This window comes from Thunnus thynnus, chromosome 2 (genome assembly GCF_963924715.1).
Source record: "Thunnus thynnus chromosome 2, fThuThy2.1, whole genome shotgun sequence".
Classification (NCBI taxonomy): Eukaryota; Metazoa; Chordata; class Actinopteri; order Scombriformes; family Scombridae; genus Thunnus; species Thunnus thynnus.
The window spans coordinates 39461568-39484100 of record NC_089518.1 but is presented as its reverse complement, the minus strand read 5'-3'; the positions used below and the strand labels follow the sequence as shown (position 1 = coordinate 39484100).

Sequence of the window (22533 nt, the reverse complement as noted above, 5' to 3'; positions counted from 1 at the left end):
GGAGTTTCCAGTTGGTCTGTGCTGCAGTCAACAAACTGAGCAGAAATAAAACTAAATAAAAGCCTGTTTCAGTGTTTCTATTAAACCAGCTGCTGCCACACAAACACACACAAACACTCTGCAGCACTTAAGGAAATATTCAGTCGTCTGGTCACTCTGATGTGTAATTGCTGCCTTTTAACAGCATTAATATTTCACCTGCCGTTTAATATTTCATCAGCTAATTGCTCCGAATGTCTGAATTAAATGCTGCATTCTGATTGGACGGATGGACGGACAGACAGCTGCAGAGCGTAGCTCGAAACAATTCATTGATTAGTCGACTGACAGAAAATTAACAATTTCATCATGAAAGACTCGTTTATTAGACTTAATTTTTCATGTTTTTCTCTGTTTTGTGGAGCTAAAATATCTGTAACTGAGCAGAAATCAAAAGATTCAAGTTGCTCCAGAAATACAGACTGAAGTGTTTTACATGTAAAGAGGCTGAAACAGACCAGACTGAGACTCTGACAAGTCCAACGTTGTCTCTGAGTCAAAACCTCCAAGAGTCTGAGTCAAAACCTCCAAGAGTCTTGAGTCAAAACCTTCATAAGTCTGAGTGAAACCCTCCATGAATCCGAGTCAAAACCTCGACGAGTCCATGAGACCGAGACAAGTCCAGGTCAACAAGTCAGTACACCCACAAGACGAGTCACAACCCTACAGGACCGAGCTACTGGCACTAGAAACCACAAACACCACTCAGTTTCTTCACACTTTCTTTTCTCATTAACTTTCTTCAAGTGATTGTTTATCATCAAAGTACAAAACAAACAACAAACAAAAACTTTGCTTATTTTTTTGCGTATTTATTGAAAATGATAAAAAACTGAAATATAACAGACATGTTCAGAGGTTCTGATCACAACTCCTATAACCCACCTACGGTTAGTTTCCAACATGTCTGACCGCTCGTCTCTTTAGTGATGTCATCATGATGTCACACTGGTCCCAGATGTCAGATATTTTTTTAATTTTCTGTTTAATTTTCTCTGAGAAATGTTCTGCTCCAGCTTTTGGTTTCTAACAAGCTGTCTGAGTCGCATATTAAACAGTTACTGTTGTGGTGTTTGTTGTCGTCGTCCTTGTTGTGATGTGATGTCACATCAGCTCGACCAATAACAATCAGCCGCACTGAAAGTACCTGAACTTGGATTTAGCGTCACCTCCTGAACAGAAGAACCACAAACAGTTTCTTCAGTTCCTGCAGTGGAGAATCTGCTTTTAACCGAAAACCGAAGAGTTTTTATTTCCAAACATCAGCAGCTGCTGTTCCTGTACGTCGTCCTGTGGGAACCAGTCCTCCCAGTGGGCTGGTGTCAGCGGGGGTGTGGTTCAGTGTGGGTGAGGATGCGGGGCAGCAGGGGCGGGGCTGGGTGGTGGTGGTGGGCGTGGCCTCGGTAGAGGTAGAGGTCCAGTGTGGGCGGGGCGGGGGGGTACAGGTAGGGTGTCGGTAGAAACATCCTGCTGGCTTCAGCCAGAAGCTCCAAACCAACAGCTGACTGACGTTTCCACTTCGTCCTGAAGGAGAAACACACGGCGACAATATGAGCACAAAGAAATAACAACAGCACCGTTCTTTATCTCAAGAAGAAGTTTTATCTTGTTCACACGCGCCATCTTGATTGGACGCCATCTTGATTGCACGCCATCTTGTTCATACAAGCTATCATACGTTTGTTATGAAAGCACAAATTATCTTGTTAGCATGTTAGCACAAATTATTACCTTGTATACAGAAGATATTTCATACATGTTATAAGTTTTAATATATCTGATGCACTAAAAACATTTTAAAGATTAAAAATATTGTGAACATTTTTTACAGAGTTTTGCTATGAAAGAAATGAGATAAATTATAAAACATGTTTCACTTTTAACCAAAAATACCAAAGAAAAAATAAGCATAATCAAAACACAAAGAACTTCTGAATATGGTGACGTCATAATTAAAGTGTGGAGCATATTAATGATGAAATTAGACCTTCAGCCAATCACAGCGCAGGATTCTCTCTCTGGGCGTAGAGCGATAAAAACATAAATCAATAAATAAATGAATCAGTGCTGTAAACCCCCCCCCCCCCCCCCCCCAACCCCCACCAACCAGCTTTCTGTGTGATTCTGCACTAAAAGCTCCAGATTTGTTTCTGCATCAATTATTGATCATTAATTACAGCACATACTGCTGAATTATTGATCACACACCGTTTATTATTAATCGTGAAACGTCTCACAGGCGTCTGTCCACAGTGATGCTGAACAGACGGACAAGCAGCAAAAATAAACGTTTTTACAGCAGAAAATATTAAATATTTTACTATTTCTTCTTGTTCTGGTACTGAAGTAAACTAGTATTTTATAAAAAACTTGATCTTGTATATTTGTAATAGTTTAAAGTCTCTTTTGGTCTAAATCTTGTATTTTATGCTCACTGTGTCTCTAAGTTTGAGGTTCATTCTTTATCTTGAAATGTGATCATGTGGCCTGATCAAAAGCTCCAGAGCAGCTACTAAATGGACCTTTAGGTGTTGACTGTGGCTGCTGCTGTGATGTTGTACCTCCTGTTCTGGTACCAGGTCTTGACCTGAGTGTCGCTGAGCTGCAGGGAGGCAGCCAGCTCCATGCGGTCCTGGACGCTCAGGTATTTCTGTTTCTGGAAGCTTCTCTCGAGTCTCGACAGCTGCTGGTCGCTGAACGCCGTCCGGGCTTTGCGGGGTTTCTTCAGGCGTCCCGCCGCGGGGTCTGAAGCTCCGTCCTGCACTGAGTGATTGACAGGCAGACGTCACATGACACACAAAACCCTCAAATCTGCGTTTTTGTTTCCTAAACACACACATGACGTCATATGAGGGAAATATTATTATTATTATTATTATTATTATTAATACAGTCACTGTGTGACTTTTTCAGTCCAAATCAACTTGTTTCTAAATAAATAAAGTTTGGTTTATATAGATTCTGCTGCTAAGACCAGCTTTATTCTCTAAAGGAAGATAATAATAACTTTCAAAACAAAAGCATCATCACAAGTTTCCCTTTTAAGATAAAAACAAAAAGACATCAGGACTTTGTTTTAAGATTCAGACACTCAGATCTGAAACAAGATGATTTCTGTTGGAAACTTTTAAATATTCTCACTGAGTTGGCAGATTTTTTTTCACTTGTTTTAATAAAATATGTTTTTATGAGTCGTTTAAACAGAAATCACATGATGAGTTTAGAGAACCTGTCAGAGATCAGCTCAGTGTTTTTCTGTCTTATTTTAAAATATTTTTTAATCACGATTCACAATAAACTACAGAACTGCAAACTCCTGAAAAAGTTTTATATATTTAAAAAAAATCTCATGCACAAACAAATTAAAACCCTCCAGAGGTCTCGTGTATCTCTGAACATCTGTGTTTTTATTAGTCAGTAATCAGTTTGTAGCTGACAAACGTGTAAATAAATACAATAAAAGTGAAATAATAAAAGATGCAAAACAGTTTAACTGGAGATCAGATGATAATTCAGGTGTCAGTTTCTGTTTTCATTGAACTCTGATGCAGTAAAAGTACATAAGTATTATGAGCTTGATGTAGTTAAAGTATTGCAGTAAAAGACAAAAAGGTTGGAAACCACTGGTTTCATCTTTAACAATGTGTTGTATTTTAAAAGCTTGTTATATTATCCATTGTGTCAAATCTTCATCTGAAAAGTAACTAAAGCTGTCAAATAAATGTAGTGGAGTAGAAAGTACAATATTTCCCTCTGAAATGTAGAAAGTAGCATCACATGGAAATACTCAAGTAAAGTACAAGTACCTCAGAACTGTACTTAAATACAGTAGTTGAATAAATAAAGTCTGAGTTCGTCATATCAGGTGGATATTTGACACATTTACACTTTTTAGCATCGATTTCCCTCTTTGTGTTTCAGCTTTAATGTTCATTTGCTTTAAGACTCAATAAACTGTGATAATTTGCTCAGTTGTTGTTTGTTTATTGTTTATTATTCCAGTCAATTTTGTGCACATTTTAAAATAAAGTCATGTTTAACCCTCTCAGTGCCGGCCAAACCGATCCAGCTGTCAATCAACAGATCAATAACCTCTCTCAGTTCATCTGAACTTTTACTCTGAACGAGTCAAACAGCTTTGAGTAAATGTTTGTTGTTGTTATTTATTGATTATGAGGCTGTTACAGATCAGTGAGATTTCACAGTCGAAACATTAACAGTTTCTGATAAAATGTGTTTTATAATCAGAATCTGAATATTTTACATATTTATAATTCACCATAATTATTCACATCAAATATTTATTTCATCTTCATATTATATATTATATACATATTAAATATAAACATAAACATTATTAGACACGCTGGAGTCAATGAGCCTGTCAATCAGCAGTAATATGTGGTCCTGAGGTCAAAGGTCAGCGCCGGTCTCAGATCCATCAACACAAACCAAACATCTTCATCTTCATCTTCATCTTCATTAATACTTTCATCATTAATTCATCAAAAACAAAGATTCTCTGTGTGTGTTTTTAAAGAATGATAATAACCTCCTGATTAATAATTAATTAGCTTCTCGCACATTTTTGTCCCTAATTGGCTTCCTTATTAAAACAATCAACAGCGGAATAAATACAAATAAATATTTTAAAAAGCTGAAAATAAAACAAAGAATCTGATTTACAGCAAATAAAAAAATAATAAAAACGTGTTTTTGAATAAATTATTGTTTATATTATATATTTAAATACTTGATTTTATATCCGACATTAAACACGATTACAGTTTATTAATAATTATTACAGTCATGTTTATTAATGTGTTGTGTTTCTGTTATATTGGCTTATAATTTATTCTTTAGACTTTTGTTTGATTTTAATATTTGATCAGAACTTAAAGGAAACAGGTTTTAATATGAAGGAAGAAATAAATATCTAGTTTTATTATTATTTTATTATTCTGTCACGAAACACACAACAAATAATCACAGATGAAAAATCACAAATACAACAAACAGACACACAAAAACAACAACATGAAACAAAGTGTGAACAGCAGGTTGTTTATAACTTTATTACATTTCAGTTTAATTAACGAGAATAAACTATTTTAAATCCTGTGAATCCTGTAAAACAAATAAAAGTTTTATTCACTGACGTCATCAATATTAATTATAATAATGTAATAATATAATATAATATAATAATGTGCTGCTGTCATATATATTAATTCATTATTGATTTCAAACATCAGACGGTTTTTATTTCAGTCCGCTTTTAATTGTTTTAATTTATTCTGTTTAACGTGTTTTAAATTAGATTTATTGATTAAACCAGATAAAACATTTAAATCATGTTTAGTTGAAGTTTATTTTCTCAGTCCTTCGTGAGATTATTAAATAACGGATTATTTTATTTAAAACTAAACCTGATTCACCAGATTAGACTCCTGCTTTTTCTCTTTTAGTCGTTTATTTCTGTTTATTAGTTGTAATTTTTGGACTCTTACCTCTGGACTCGCTGTCAGAAGACGAGCTGCTTTTATCCACGAAGTCCAGCTCAGACTGACCCGGGTCAGAGTAGACCTGTCCCGGGTCAGAGTAGGGCTGTCCCGGGTCAGAGTAGACCTGTCCCGGGTCAGAGTAGGCTTGTCCCGGGTCAGAGTAGGGCCGACAGTCCGCTAAGATATCCCGGATCAGGAAGGAGGAGCTGACGGAGCGGGGCTGCAGCTGACCGGGCAGCAGAACAGAGTCCAGCCGGGGAACAGGCTCTCTCCGCGGGGAGGGAGGCGCCGAGCAGCCGCTGCTGCTGCTGCTGCTGCCCGGGCTGAGCTCCGGAGCCTCTGGCCGGGAGAGGAGCGCGGCGGGCGGCGTGAGGGAGAGCAGGGAGTCGATGCGGAACCTGGAACAGCCGGAGGCGGAAACCTCCATCTCCGTCCGGACTGTGATGATGATTTCAGTCAGATGTTCAGCAGAAACATCTCAACACACCCAGCAGAGGTCCGGCGGCGGGAAATGTGACGCAAAAACTGAAAATATTAGTTTGGTTATGACGTCATTCTCCTCGTCAAAGTTTTACAAATTCCAGATTTAAGTCGAAAAAACAAAAAGTACAAAATAAAAACCAAAACAGTTTAACTGCTGATTGATTATTGATCCAGATCAGACACTGAGCTGATCGATCAGCAGATTTCAGCACCACAGACAGAGACAGAGAAGATTTATTAAACTGCTCCTCCTCCAGCTGAGTGTGTGTGTGTGTGTGTGTGTGTGTGTGTGTGTGTTTAAATTTGTCTTCCTCCTCCTCCTCCTCTTCTCTCTTGTCTTTGTTTTCATCATCCTTCCTCTCACCTTCTCTTCTCCTCTTCTGTCTCTTCCTCCAAATATTTCTGAACAAATTTGCTTCCCTGAAACTCCTCCAATTTATCATTAATAATCAATATATTAACAGCTAATAAATGGTTAATAACACACTATAATGCAGCTATAAGCAGATATAAGGACATTTTAATTGTTTATTACTGTTCAGTATTTATTCTAACTCCTCTTATGAAGACATATTTTATAGTATTACAGCTGTGTTTTACTATATTTTCATTCATTGTCTGTTTATACAGCAGCAAACAGGAGTTATATTTGTGGACTGATACATTATTAAACACTTACATCTGCTGAAAGCTGCATTATAGTGAGTTATTAACCATTTATTGACTCTTTATAGATTGATTATTGATGATTGTGTGACTCAGACTGTTGACGCCTCATTTTAACTTCAGCTGAACGTTTTTATCCTTCATCTCTTCAGCGTGTTGGTAAGAGATCCCTTCACACTCAGTCTGGACATGTGAGCGTTTACACCATTTAATCACGACTGGACTTCATCATTTCACAGTAAATTACTCTTTTTATTATTTGTTTTGTTTTTTGTGATTTCCTCTGTTCAACTTATTTTAACCTTCATCACTTTGTTTTCTGTTTTTTAGTTGTGTTTTATTTGTGTGCCTGATGTTGGTTTTGTCCATTTTCGTCTGGAACTTTATATGCTGCCTTCCTGCCAGGTCTAATTTGCAAGAGTTTTACGACCTCAGCTAGCTAAACTGCTTAAATTAAGGTTAAATCGAGTCAAATCAAGGGCGGATTGATGGTTTGTGCTGCTAACGAGGAATAACAATAAATGACAGTATCATCAGCGTAACATGATACAAAGATTTTGATGAGTTTACAGAGATTATTTACATAGTATAGAAAGAAGTGAATCAGCACAAATCAATACATGTAGCATCACCCGACTCAACACGTTCTCACTCCCAACTCGTCACATATCTGCGCTCGGTCAGGACGCCCCGGCGACACGTTTTAACGCGCAGTATCACTGTTAAAAAATAATGATGTTTTTTTGGTGTGACAACGCGGTGGTTAAAGTCTGGTTAGGTTTAGGCACAAAACCCACTTGGTTAGGGTTAGGAAAAGATCATGGTTTGAGTTAAAATAAAAAATAAAATAAAAACAGTGAGGTGGTCTCGAACCGTGCTCTGTGCTGATTTACAAGTTTCTGCCAACATCATTACAAACCATCCACCAACCCCTACACCTCCTAATAAGAAAGTAAGTCACCTTATATACATGTAATGTGAAGTAACTTACGTCACTTCAGAAATGTGGTCTGTGGTTTGCAGAAACATACAATGCCAACGTTTTATTCTGTCGACCAGGCTGAGATTTGTCACCTTATTTAGACGTCATCGGTCTCATAGCGTCTATTTCAGACGTTGTGGGAGCTCAACAGAAGTCTATCGGACTACCCTGCACGTTAATAAGTGACGCCATAGTGCCCTGACCAAGCGTCGATATGTGACGAGTTGGGAGTGAGAACGGGTTGCCCTGCTGTACCTAAAGTACAAAATATTAACTGTTTTAGAGCTGCAACAATTAGTTGATTAGTTGTCAACTACTAAATTAATCACCAACTATTTTCATAACTGATCGATTAATCATTCCAGCTTCTTCAATGTGAATATTTCCCGGTTACTTTAGTCTCTACAACAGTAAACTGACCATCTTTGTGTTGTGGACACAAGAAGACATTTGAAAACGTCATCTTGGACTTTGGGAAACACTGATCCACATTTTTCACCATTTTCTGACATTTTATGGAAGACGACTAATCGACAGATTAATCAATAATGAAAATAATTGTTGGTTGTAGCCCTGTACTGTTATATGTTAAATGCTGCTACAAGCAGAAAACTTTCACCACAGCAAGTTTGCACAGTTCACTCTTTTTTTTGCACATATTAACCTGTTACAGTCAGAATGTCTTTATCATTATATGTTTATTTTACTTCTTGTTTTTAATATACTTTAATGGTGATGCAGAGAGACGGCAAAGTAAGAATTTCATTGCATAATGTGACCTGTTGCTCTGAGTCTTTGAATAATAAAGGTCCCAGTATCGAACCCTGAGGCTTCTCGCTCTGATGCTCCGCCTCCAAACTTCAGATCATTTTTTCAACGTTTTAAGTGGAAAAAACATCAAATCAGTGCAAATGGAAGAACAAAAGGCAGAGAAAAGATTTGTTTTCAGCTTTATTGGGTTTAATGTTCACATATTCAGAGAGCGGTTCGTGTCAGTTCAGACTGTACGTGCCCAGACCCTGATCTCCTCTCCTGGACACGGAGTCCGACTGATGAGCCCTGAAGGCCCGGAGACGAGCCTCCTCGGTCCTGAAGGTGTCGAGAGCAGGAGCGACCTGAGGAGAGACGGACAGAGAGCGTCGTCTTATTTCAACCCAGACAGGAAGTGTGGCGGCCTCACATGTAAGAAGGTTTTAATAATAATAATAAATTAGATTTATATAGCACCTTTCAAAACACCCGAGGATGCTTTACAAAAAAGGAAAAAAAGAAAACTAAGCCGAGCTTAAATAAAGCAACTGAAAGGTTAACAGGTTAACTTTGGGCCAAAAGCCTGAGCAAACAGGGAGGTGTTGAGGTTTGAAAGAGTCCAGGGTGGGAGCGTTACGTGTCTCGGAAGGAAGAGAGTTCCAGAGGGTGGGAAGGCTCTGGCTCGGGCGGGGGATAGAGAGCAGCCCTGAGTCCAAGGACCGCTGCAGGCTTCGGGAAGGTGTGTGTTGGTGGAGGAGGTCTGAAAGGTACTGGGGGGCCAGGGAGGGGAGGGATTTGTAGGTGAGGAGGAGGAGGAGTTTGTAGGAGATGCGGTATTTCACAGGGAGCCAGTGTAGGTGAATGAGAGTGGGGGGTGATGTGCTGCCAGGGTTTGGTGTAGGTAGAACCCCGGCAGCTGAGTTCTGGACATGTTGGAGCCTGTCCAGAGTTTTACTGGGTATCCTGAACAGGACTCCGTTGCAGTAGTCCAGACGATTTGAGACGAAGCCATGGATCAAGGTTTTTGAGAGTGACGGCCAGAGTCGGGAGATGTTCTTGAGGTGGGAAAAGGCGGATTTGGTGACAGATTTGATGTGTGACTGGAAGGAGAGGGTAGAGGGGGATCCCCAACCTTCTGGAGCAGCGCCTTAGGTGCCACAACCATGAGCTCTGTTTTCTTGCTGTTTAGTTTGAGTAGATAAGACGACATCCATGAATGTATTTCAGTTGATTAGAGACCGGGGGGGGGGGGACGTCACCTGTTCATTGATATTTCATCATCAGCATCATCAACGACAATAAAATGTCCATATAAGACAATAAGGCGCCTGTTCTGCTCTGTTGGTGGGCGAGTTTCATTCACAAAAATGTTCCCAAAGAGTGAAAAGAAGAATTTGAGGTTGCTGCTGTCAGAAACCAGCAAACCAGCTAAAACTAGACTAAAAAACAATATATAACAATAAAAACATAATTCATTCATGAAGTCATGTGGTTGCAACAGTTAGACGAACAACTCAGTGTACAGAAATGTGTTAACAGGTGTGTGTGTGTTTGTGTGTGTGTTTGTGTGTGTTTGTGTGTGTGTGTGTGTGTGTTACCTGTGTGTAGCGAGGCAGTTTGAACGGTGTCTGTATGAGCGGCAGAGCTTTGCTCCTCCTCAGCAGGCTGGTCCTGGTGTCTGGAATACAACCTGGCTTTATCTACACACACACACACACACACACACACACACACACACACACACACACACAGACATCACTGACTTACCTTAACCTTAATAATTATTAACGATTCTACAGATATTATTTTAAGCCTAATGTCATAAACAGTTGTTTATGATGTTTATGTTTGTGGGGACCTGCGTAGTTTTTGTGCCCTGGAAATGGAAGTCCCACAATGTCATCAATACAAGAACACACACACACACACACACACACACACACAGTGAGCGAGCTGTGGGCGTGCAAGCTTCACTTCTCTCTCTCTCTCTCTCTTACCCTCTGCAGCTGCTTGTGGTTGCTGGTTTGATTTCTGCTCATCTGTTCGTCCAGCCAGCGGCGAGCGTACTGATGAGAGAGGACGTCTGACAGGGGGGACGACGCCCTGACGAAAAAAAATACAGTACATACACATCATATACATACATCAATCAATCACTAATCAATAATCAGTTCTGTGGATGTGTGTCTGTGTTTTTCTGACCTGGTTGTTGAGACTCCAAATGTGATGTCAGGCACCACCGGACGCCGTGCATCCCCGCCAACTGGCCGTTTGGGGGCGGGGTTCTGCATGGCCCCGCCCCTCTGCGCTCTGTACTGACTCAGCTCTTTGGACGTCACCAGGCCGGACTTCACGGCGTCCCGGTTCAGAGAGACGAAGTCCGGGACGAGCGGCCGATGAGGAGCCGAGTTTCCCCGCCGTGACTGAACCCTCCAGCTGGACAGAACTGACATGAAAACACAAACAACGTTCCAAAAACTAAAACTCCCAGCATGCCACTGCACCCACCGACCAATCAGTGTCTGCCTCACTGAAGGCTGATTAATGGCAGGTTGCTCGATACTTTCCTTTCATGTCACCTGCAGAATTTTGCTTTGCTGTGGACGTGTGATTGGGTAGTGTCACTAATGTCGCCATGGAGACTGTAGTTTTCACTGAACTTCCTTATTGATATTTTGGTCTGTAACTTTACGCAACTTGTAACGTCCTTGTTCAATTAGTCCTGGTTGGGATGATATAATCCAACTAAACAAGCCGGCTGGAGGACTATGGTTACCATTCCCCGGTTACCATGGAGACGACTGAAACCTTTTGCTGAAGCATAAATTGAAAATGTTGCAACAAGGGCCGGAGTAAAGAGAGTTTAACCAGTTTCTACAACAGGTTTGACTCAGGAGCTCCATCACAACCCCCCCCCCACCCCCCCCCCCCCAGTCCCACCTGGACGAGCCCCCATCACCAACACTCACCCCCCTCCCTCCCAGCCCCCCCCCCACCCACCCACCTCAATAACAGACTCTCCGGACCTTTGCCTTTTCATTTAGCGCCGCCATCTGGTCAAAACTAATGACAACCAACACAGTGAATGTTATACCTGCTAAACATCTACATGCTAGCGTTGCCATGGTGAGCACGTTAGCATGCGGACATTAACATGTGAGTGAGTGTGTGTGATTGACAGATGAGAGGAGTCTTATGTTAAACCCCAGTGTGTCAGCTGAACACTGAGAAGCTGCTGAATGACACTCACAGTGTGTGTGTGTGTTGGTATGTGTGTGTTAGTGTGTGTGTGTGTGTGTGTTGGTATGTGTGTGTGTGTGTGAGTGACAGCAGTGATTGTTGCCTGAAGGCATGTTTCCTTCATGCAAACACACTCTGACAGTTGACCGCTGCTAAACCACACACACACACACTTTTATTTTGTGTGTGCATTATTTTTATTTAATTTTTTGTTTTCATCAAACTACTTTTATATCACGTTAGTCTCAGTCGGTCAGCACCTATGACATCACTGACACACACACCTTTCCTCGTGATCTGCAACCTGATTGGCTGCTGTGTGTCTGTCGTCGGGAGATTGAAGAATTAATTCACTTTCATTCTTTTTATAACATAACATTTAATCTTCAGGTTTGGACTGAGGAGTTGCATGTCACCAGGTCATGTGACTCGACATTGCTGCCATCTGCTGATAACATATTGATCTGTTACTGTGTTCAGATATCAGGATTCTTGGAATGCTAACAAGCATGTTGCTAACGCTAACGGCTGCAGGTGCAGTAATGCTTTAGCATGCTAACAATCATTAGCACAGCCAAGATAAGACAGGAGGGTCAAAAAACGTTTCCACGGTGACGTTACAGCGTGCTAACAAACAGTTCTGTTGTTGCTGTTTACAGTGGGCGGGGCTTACCATCAGCCACGCCCCCGTCTCTCAGCGAGCCGCTGCTGGTTCCGAAAGTGAAATCTGGACCAGGAACACACAGACCTCTGGACCGGGTCTGACCCAGAGACGCCTGCACAGAGACGGATGACATCATCATCATCATCATCATCTCTAATGTTACGTAACACAGAGACCATTTTCTCGAAGTGACGCCTTCAAAAACACCTGGAAACATGTCAGTCTGAGTCGATGCTGCCACCTGGTGCTCAGCAGGAGATCAACACGTCTGAGGTTATGACATCACACAACTTGTATGATGTCATCATGTTAATTAACAAATTAACTATCTGATAAGAGCCGACTTATTAGATAAATCACTTTTTTAGAATACTTTTAACATCATATAACACTTCAGATTACTGTGAACAGCTGCAGATACATTAATCAAACTGTATTTAAATGAGGAAGGAAGACTGTGAGATGCAGCTGAGAGCTCCAGAAAAAGCGAGTAAGAGGACGTTGAGTCAGATAAACTGATCAGACTCTCAGTTATACTTTGTGTTCAAGCTGTGACGTGTTTACCTTGATCAGCAGCGGATCGGTCAGCATGGAGTCTCTGACCACGCCCACCCGCGGTGACGTCATGTTTCCTGTGTGACGGACGATGAAGACCGATGATGAAGACTGATGATGAAGACTGATGATGAAGACTGATGATGAAGACTCCTCACAAGGTGTCTGTGGTGCAGAGACAGCAGGGATTAATCTGCAGCCTTTAATTGTGCAAACAGACGAACGTTACAGGTTTCATTCATACTTCAGTCTCGTGTGTTTGTCCACTGGACTCTGGTGAAGACACACTGGTGTCGAAACGTTGCTCTGTTTGCACAATTAACGGCTGTGAATTAATCAGTGTGCTCCAGTCCCTTCTGTTTTTTTGAAGCAGATATTAATACTTTTAATATCAACACCTCCTCTTCCTCATCTTCACCACTCTAACGACCTTTAAAGACTTGTTTTATAAACTGGCTTTAATTAATTCTTTATTCTTATTTTTATTCTTATTTTCCCTGACAGCATTGTATTTATTCTCATGTGTAGCTGCAGTTTGTATTTGATGTTTTTATGTCTGTGAAACATTTTATAAACTTGTGTAAATATTAATATTATTACAGTGTTATTATATTACTAATATTACTACTGTTTTTATTATTATTATTATCAATAACTCTGGAAAAAGTGGTTTGATAAAACATTACATTCACTAGTGAATAATAATTGGAGGCCTTATCTAATAATTATGACTTTCTGTCTCAGTAATTATGAAATAAGGCAACAATCGTCTCACTGCAGACGAAGGTTTATACAGTGAAATATACATTTCTGAGTCAACTGAGAAATGAATTGTCAGAATATATAATGTTTGTTTTTGGTTCAACTTAATTCATTAAAATAATAAACAGTTCTATGAGACTGATGTTGTTGTTTTATCCACACAAACAGAGAGAATCACATGATTTCCTGTTGAGTAAAGTTCAGCTGTAGAGACGATGATGAAGATGATGATGATGATGATGAGAAACTTCTGCTTTTACAGAATGTGACTGAGATGCTTAATGAACAGCCAATCACAGAGCTGCGTCTTCAATAACTCAACAAACTAAAACACAGCTGTTTATCAGAGAAATAAAGAAAAACAAATAAACACAAATAAACAAACGTAAACACACATAAAGACACGTAAACACACGTAAACACACGTAAACACACGTAAACACACGTAAAGACACGTAAAGACACGTAAACACACGTAAACATACGTAAACACACGTAAAGACACGTAAACACACATAAACATACATAAACACACGTAAACACACGTAAAGACACGTAAACAAACGTAAACACACGTAAACACACGTAAACACACGTAAACATACATAAACACACGTAAACACACGTAGACACACGCAAACACACGTAAACAAACGTAATCACACGTAAAGACACGTAAAGACACGTAAACACACGTAAACATACGTAAACACACATAAAGACACGTTAACGCGTAAACACACGTAAACACACGTAAACAAACGTAAACACACGTAAACACACGTAAACATACGTAAACACACGTAAACACACGTAAACATACATAAACAAACGTAAACACACGTAAACACACGTAAACACACGTAAACAAACGTAAACACACGTAAACACACGTAAACAAACGTAAACACAAGTAATCATCATATTTAGAAGATGATCATAAACAGTATTTTAAAGCTACAGTACTGAATAAATGTTTGGCTGTAAAACCAGTTTTAAATATGTAGATTAAAAATGTAAATGAATAAAACAACCTCATTAAACGTCTTATAATATCTTCCTTCTGTTTGTCTCATTCATAAAGCAGGATTATTATTATTCATCTCTAATGATGTAACCAGTCTCCTGTCAATCATCTACATGTTCTGGTTTTGAACGTCTCTTGTTGGTTTCTGGGAAGATACTTTTAACCGACACAAAGATCGAACCGGATGGTTTTACTGGATTATTCAGCAACACTTCAACTGTCCAGAATGAACATGGATGGAGAGACGATTAATCCTCTGAGCCTCCTTCTCATCAACTCTGGATGTTTGAATTTAAAACTTCATAAAGTTAAATTTAAACACAAACTTCAGCAATGTGGACCCTTCGTTTCTTATGTTAAGCGTCTACATTTACCTGCAGTTCCAGGGTGAAGTATATCTTTATTTATAGGTCTGATATGTGTAAACAACTGTATCAACATATATTTTTCTTTTATTTATTTATTTTTTTTAATATATCTCCATTTCACACCTTGTTTTGTCGTCTTGTTGTCTTTGATGTTTTATTTCCTACCAAATAACTTACAAGTGCAATAACTTTTTAAATGTTGGTTTTGTTGAAAATTTAATAAACAAAGTTATAAAAAATATATTTGAATCAATGTAATTTTCTTTTGGCATCTGAAGACATGAAGCTACGTCATCATATACTCACCATCTCTGATATGTGTCTGGATGTACATGATTTGTTGTCTTTTATATATATGTATTTACTTTTTTGATTTTTCTGCTCTCAACCTGCTTATTTAGATATCGTTGTAATGTGTCCTGATGACCCTGAAGGCCACACACTGACAGTAAAGTTTTTCTATAAACTTCAAGTGTTTCTGGAGTTTTGACATCTTCACACTCTTCTCTCTTCTCTGCGCATCTTGAAGTTGTGCCAGAAACACTAACTCTGCTTTTACTGCATCTGAAGACGTCACATAAACTACGTTTGACCTCTGACCCCTTTAAAACCTCGTGACTATGTTTTCACTGCTGCTGCTTCACTGACACATTACTCACATTTACAGTCACGTTACTGCTCGTTAACTCTTTATTTAGTCGTTAATAAACAGATAATCACCTGCGTTGTGTTGTGTGTGTCGAGCTCCTCCGTTGCTATGGGAACCGGACGCTGAACGCTGAGCTGTTAAACTGCTGCAAAAACGATGCGACCTCACTTCCGTCTGAAGTGTTAATCAACTGATAATAAAATAAAGATACAAGATATCCATTATTCTATAGATCTACTGATAATACAATAAAATGTAGAGATTTTAAAATAAAATAGAGATGTTAATAATGAGGATAATACAAGACAGCCGTTAGTCTATAAATAACAAGATATAACAAAACAAAAGGAGGTGGTGGCGGGAAGCAGAAGATGGAAAGTACAAGATTATTTATAAATGTCTGAGTGTCAGGTCACTAAACAGTGAAATAGAAACACACTGTTCAAGAAAACTTTATGAAACTGAACCGACGACCAGCAGGGGGCAGCAGAGAGCTGTGGTGCCTTCAGGGACTGTGGGAAAAACTAACACTTAATGAGCGCGCGAGGGGAAAAAAAGCAGAAGTTGAACTTTCCAACATTGCAGAACAAAAAGTTTGCTTCATTTATTTTGGCACTGTTACCATGGCAACAGGTTTATACGTTTATTAATGATACATTTATGGCTGTTTTTGCTTTATTGTATAAATATTTATATTATATGTATTATATATGTTTGGGTTTTTAAGTTACAACAGACAGAATGAGAATCAAGCTTATCAATCTTATAATTATCTCAGTTAAGTTTCATATTCATAAGTGTAAGTTTGCCAACAAAAACTGAACTGAGAACGTGAGCAGAACTTTAAATCTTCTAAAAAGGTGGTAAAAACCGCTAATGGGTTTATTGTTTTTAATGTGTTTATTTAACTCTGTTCTGTTGTTTTATTTAGTTTATGTATCTATTGTATTTGTTTATTCGTATTTTATTTAATTATATTTCTATTTCTAATGTGTTATTTTGTTCCTAAGAATGTACCTCATGTTTATTCATGAGGTACAATGTGTTTATTCAATAATTAACACATTCATAATCAGTTAGCACTTTGAAAACAAAAGGTTACACAGAGTTGAGACTTTTAACTTTAACTTTATTCAGAAAAATAAACAACAACTGAAGTCTTTATAACTTCAGAATAAGATCATAATTAGTATTTTTTGTTAGATCGTGTCAATGAACAGTTTTATTCACGAGTATTTAAAGGAATTAACAGATTTTATTCATGTATTCAATAAAGACAGAAAATAATCTTGTGAATGATATGACAGGATGATTGGTAATGACAGTATTTCTAGATTATTTTCCTACTTTGTGTGTTAGAAACATTTTAAAATGAACCTTTGTTTCTCTAAAATATAAGTTGTAAGTACTCTTTAAAAATAGCCAACTGAATTACTAAATAATTAATTTGTTGTCTCTCACTGTTACAGGCCTTTTATCTCATGACGCAGACGAACTGATGTATTGTTTAAAGTTTATTTCTTAATTCAAATATTTATTTTTCATTTGTCTTTGTGTCAGTCATGTTCTGGTGCCTATTTGAGTGTTTTTTTATAAAATGTATTACGTCAAAGTATAAAAATGAAATTACACGTATAATTATGTGATGGAAGTATTTAAGTGAGCTTAAACTTAAACTAAAACTCCCGCTCAATTTTTAGAGTAAGAGAGCACACTACATTTCCTCCAGGAAAACTTCTACTTTTAAAACCAGCCATTCTTAGTACAAGCAGTACAAAACTCTGAAAACATCGGAGTGATCGTCATATATCTACATTTATGTATATAGAATTTAGCTATTATCACAACATTGTTATATAAATATTCCTATATATGATAATAATAACATAATATATAATATATATTTATGTAATGGGTTGTGTATTTGTTTATTCATATATCATACTGCATTATATTATTTATTGTATTTATTTAATGATAATAAACATTATTTGTTTTATATTTTAACAGTAATTTCCGGTATCACTGAAATTTCCGAGTATCAATGATTGCAGCATAGTTTTACCGTCAGCCTTGCGTCAGTCTCAACGTGATAAAGATCGTCTATTCAGAACATGATTCACTCCAAAGTAAAAACAAAAGCCCTCCGTGCAGCAGAGACACAAGTAGAGCTGTTGCCATAGCAACCAGTAAAGAACAGGCGAAAATATTTTTCTGTGCGGTTATTCTTTAATTGTTTATATTTTGATAACTCTCATCGATACATTTTTTTTCATTCTTAATATATTTGTTGTGTTTTTGTGTTGCTGTGTAAAAAGCCGTTTTGGTTCTTTGTTGATCGGAAACTCCGTCAGAGTGAGACGTCTGTTCTTCCTGCTGCTCTCTGTTGTAAACACACGTAGCTTTCAGCGAGCAGCTGCTCTCATGTCTCCCCGGGTCTCCGAGCTTGTTTTCGGCAGAAATTCCCCCGCTCTCTGACAGCCTGCTCTCGGCGTGTCTCTCTCCGGACGGCAGACGGGATGCTCCGGTTCTGGTTCGAAGCGGCGGTCGTCCTCTGGCTCGTCCCCGCGTCAGTGTACGCCGCAGCCCGGCTGTACACGGAGGACGACCCGCTGGAGATCCTGACCAGCAGCAGCCTGAAACCCGCCGTCACTAACTCGTCCTCGGCCTGGCTGGTCCAGTTCTACTCGTCCTGGTGCGGACACTGCATCCAGTACTCCAGCACATGGAGGGCCCTGGCCCAGGACGTCAAAGGTACCGCAGACAGACCCTCATCCTTTGTAAACAGCAGCGCCAGACTCGGATCAATATACAGCTATTTATTGGTTCCTCAGTGATCAATTAAACGACGTTAACTCGTAAAGTATCAATCGGTGTGTTTTCTGATTCTGCTTCATCCTCCGTCCAGTTCGGCGGTTATAAAACATAAAAATCAGGAGTTATTTGAAGCTGAACCTCAGCTCTGCGTCGCGCTGCTCACGTGGTGGATCAAAGGTTTTGTTGTGCGAATCAATTGAAAAGTAGCAAATTTTTAAATGAAGTTCTGAGAGATTAAATGATCTCTATATTAAAAATTTAACAAGCCAGCGGTGTCATATAGTGGAGAAGAGTCACCTAATATTAATCTGACAAATATATAATAATAGTATTATATCATCAGATCAAGCTAGCTGTGTTTGTATTTGTATAATAACGGTTTAAACAGACAGAAGGCTGAAGCTAGATTAAGCTAACAGGTAATGAGCTCATGTTTCCAGGCAACAAGCAGGTGAGACTTGAGTCCAGTCACGTCTGTCAGTAACAAATGACTGTTCCCGGAAGTCAATAAGAGATTAAAATAGCTCAGACAGCAGATAACAGAGTTAATGGAGACATTTTTAAAGAGCTCTTATCGAGCTCAGTTAGTTATCATTAAAAAAAAAGAACAAAGTAGCTCTGAATTAATAATTAACACATTCATAATCACTTAGCACTTTGAAAACAAAAGGTTACAAAGAGTTTTGCAGATTTTTAACTTTATTCAGAAAAATAAACAACAACTGAAGTTTTTATAATTTCAGAATAAGATCATAATTAGTATTTTTTGTTAGATCGTGTCAATGAACTGTTTTATTCACGAGTATTTAAAGGAATGAACAGATTTGTGGATATAATATTCGACTGTTATCAGTTCTGATACTGTAATTAAGACATCATGAAGGTAAATATAACAGAGTTACAGTCAGTCTGCAGATATTCTTATACTTTATCTAAATGAATTAAAACCTTTTTATAAATCAAATAAATATTTATTGATAAACTCCATATTGATTTGCTCTACTTGGACTGAGAAAGTTTTCCAATGAGATTTAAGATTTAGCAGCTGTGTTTAAATGATCAAGAGGTGTGTGTGTGTGTGTGTGTGTATGTGTGTGTGTGTGTGTGTGTGTGTGTGTGTGTGTGTCACCAGCTGTCTGTCTCTCAGGGTTGGGGGGGGGGTGACGGGTCTTTGTGTCTCAGACGTCCTTTGACTCTGGCAGCAGGTCCACATAAAGAGAGAATGTGTGTGTGTGTGTGTGTGTGTGTGCGTGTGTGTGCGTGCGTGTGTGTGTGTGTGTGTGTGAGCTGGTCTTTCTGTCTATGTGAGGACCAAAGCCAGTTATAAACTTGTGTAAAGGACTGTTGGAAGGTGTCGACTTGGTTTTAAGGTGATGGTTAGAATAAGGTTGAGGTTTGGTTTTTTAGGGACGGGGCTTGTGTGTGTGTGTGTGGGGGGGGGGGGGGAGGGGGGGGGGGCATTATGTTAATGAGGGTCTTCACATCTATAGAAAGACAAATGTGTGTGTGTCAGAGAGGCAGCTGGTCTCCAGTCGAATTATTCCCCAGAGACACAGAAATGGAGGCAGATGGAGACTAAAGATTCCCACAGGTTGCTTTGACTGTTTTAGTCAAATATCACAAATCACACGTTTTCCTCAGAAAGCTTCAACAATCTGTTCAGCACACAAAGAAAAACAACCTAAAAACATTTTTTCAGATGCATGAAAATTTGTGTCTGATACTGTTTTTCCACAAAGAATTCCAGTTACCTCGTTTAAAAACCCTTAAAGGAGACATTTTCAGCTTTTTGTGGTTTTCTGTTATTTATTTCCTGTTCTGATGTCGGATGTTAAACGTGATCAAAGTTCAGGAACTGGAGGTGAACGTTTGTAGAAATGCTGCCTGCAAATTAAAAGTCAGAGCTTCATCCTGCTCTCAAAGCTTCATCTGCAACATGTTTACTACATGTTTACTCTGACGTCGCACATGCTCATAAACGTCCATCCATCCTGTAGCCTTGGTTGCTAAGGCTGTTGCTAAAGTTTTAGTGTAATAATAACAATAATATAACCTGGAAATGTGCAGAATGTTTGTCCTTTAAAACATTTTCTCCTGTTTCTCCTTCATATAAGACTCCAGATGTCTCCTCCTTCACAGTAAAGTTCATTCTCAGTGTTTGTGAACTGGAGGCTTCAAGTTTCCACATCACACTGTATCAGTTACATACTGGACCCTGATTGGCTACAGACTGGTTGTGATGTCATAAATCCTGCAGCAGGTGTGTCCAGGTGTTGAACTGAGATTTAAGGTCAACTCAGAGAACAACAAACAAACACAGCTTTTATTTTGGAGGGACTTTTAAGATTTGGAAAAGCTGCAATTTTGAGTTAGTTCAAACTGAGCTGGATACTCTGAACTGTGGAGGCTGCTGACTGGTTTGACTGGTTTGACTGGTTGAGCTCTCTCTCTCTCTCTCTCAGACTGGCATCAGGCGGTCAGCGTCGGCGTGTTGGACTGCGCTCAGGAGGAAAACTTTGACGTCTGTAAAGATTACAGCATCAAGTTCTACCCGACATTCAAAGTACGTAACAGTGCTGAGTAGTAAACAAACAATACTCTGTAGTAAACAAACAATACTGTGTAGTAAACAAACAATACCGTGTAGTAAACAAACAGTAACAGTAGTGTAGTAAACAAACAGTAACAGTAGTGTAGTAAACAAACAATACTGTGTAGTAAACAAACAGTAACAGTAGTGTAGTAAACAAATAGTGCTGTGTAGTAAACAAACAGTAACAGTAGTGTAGTAAACAAACAGTAACAGTAGTGTAGTAAACAAACGGTGCTGTGTAGTAAACAAACAATACTGTGTAGTAAACAAACAATACTGTATAGTAAACAAACAATACTGTGTAGTAAACAAACAGTGCTGTGTAGTAAACAAACAATACTGTGTAGTAAACAAACGGTGCTGTGTAGTAAACAAACAATACTGTGTAGTAAACAAACAATACTGTATAGTAAACAAACAATACTGTGTAGTAAACAAACAGTGCTGTGTAGTAAACAAACAATACTGTGTAGTAAACAAACGGTGCTGTGTAGTAAACAAACAGTAACAGTAGTGTAGTAAACAAACAGTGATGTGTAGTAAACAAACAGTAACAGTAGTGTAGTAAACAAACAATACTGTGTAGTAAACAAACAGTAACAGTAGTGTAGTAAACAAACGGTGCTGTGTAGTAAACAAACAATACTGTGTAGTAAACAAACAGTGCTGTGTAGTAAACAAACAATACTGTGTAGTAAACAAACAGTGCTGTGTAGTAAACAAACAATACTGTGTAGTAAACAAACAGTGCTGTGTAGTAAACAAACAGTAACAGTAGTGTAGTAAACAAACAGTAACAGTAGTGTAGTAAACAAACAGTGCTGTGTAGTAAACAAACAGTGATGAGTATTAAACAAACAGTGCTGTGTAGTAAACAAACAGTAACAGTAGTGTAGTAAACAAACAGTAACAGTAGTGTAGTAAACAAACGGTGATGAGTATTAAACAAACAGTAACAGTAGTGTAGTAAACAAACAGTGCTGTGTAGTAAACAAACAGTGATGAGTATTAAACAAACAGTAACAGTAGTGTAGTAAACAAACAGTGATGAGTATTAAACAAACAGTGCTGTGTAGTAAACAAACAGTAACAGTAGTGTAGTAAACAAACAGTGCTGTGTAGTTAACAAACAGTAGTGTATTAAACAAACAGTAACAGTAGTGTAGTAAACAAACGGTGATGAGTATTAAACAAACAGTAACAGTAGTGTAGTAAACAAACAGTGCTGTGTAGTAAACAAACAGTGATGAGTATTAAACAAACAGTAACAGTAGTGTAGTAAACAAACAGTGCTGTGTAGTAAACAAACAGTAACAGTAGTGTAGTAAACAAACAGTGATGTGTAGTTAACAAACAGTAGTGTATTAAACAAACAGTAACAGTAGTGTAGTAAACAAACAGTGATGTGTAGTCAACAAACAGTAACAGTAGTGT

The 22533-nt window shown here is 38.6% G+C and overlaps 3 protein-coding genes across 3 annotated transcripts in view; 1 reads left to right on the top strand and 2 right to left on the bottom strand.

The window, feature by feature from the left end:
* Positions 1–854: 854 nt before the first annotated feature.
* barhl1a (BarH-like homeobox 1a) lies at positions 855–8308 on the bottom strand. Its single transcript, XM_067577245.1, has 3 exons — positions 5550–8308; positions 2601–2802; positions 855–1563 (listed from the first exon to the last, which is right to left on the bottom strand). Exons 1-3 carry the CDS (start codon positions 5968–5970, stop codon positions 1362–1364), a joined length of 825 nt encoding a protein of 274 aa, XP_067433346.1. The 5' UTR covers positions 5971–8308; the 3' UTR covers positions 855–1361.
* A 304-nt stretch (positions 8309–8612) lies between these two features.
* cfap77 (cilia and flagella associated protein 77) lies at positions 8613–13449 on the bottom strand. The gene is made up of 6 exons (XM_067574390.1): positions 12893–13449; positions 12338–12440; positions 10627–10870; positions 10422–10527; positions 10023–10124; positions 8613–8789 (listed from the first exon to the last, which is right to left on the bottom strand). The coding sequence occupies exons 1-6, from the start codon at positions 12953–12955 to the stop codon at positions 8667–8669; spliced, it is 741 nt and encodes a 246-aa protein (XP_067430491.1). The 5' UTR covers positions 12956–13449; the 3' UTR covers positions 8613–8666.
* Positions 13450–17953: 4504 nt separating this feature from the next.
* The window catches only part of qsox2 (quiescin Q6 sulfhydryl oxidase 2), a 16706-nt gene continuing 12126 nt past the window's right edge, over positions 17954–22533 (top strand). The window contains 2 exon segments of the mRNA XM_067574379.1: positions 17954–18443; positions 20969–21069. Coding sequence (XP_067430480.1) covers positions 18209–18443; positions 20969–21069 — 336 coding nt within the window. The 5' untranslated portion in view covers positions 17954–18208.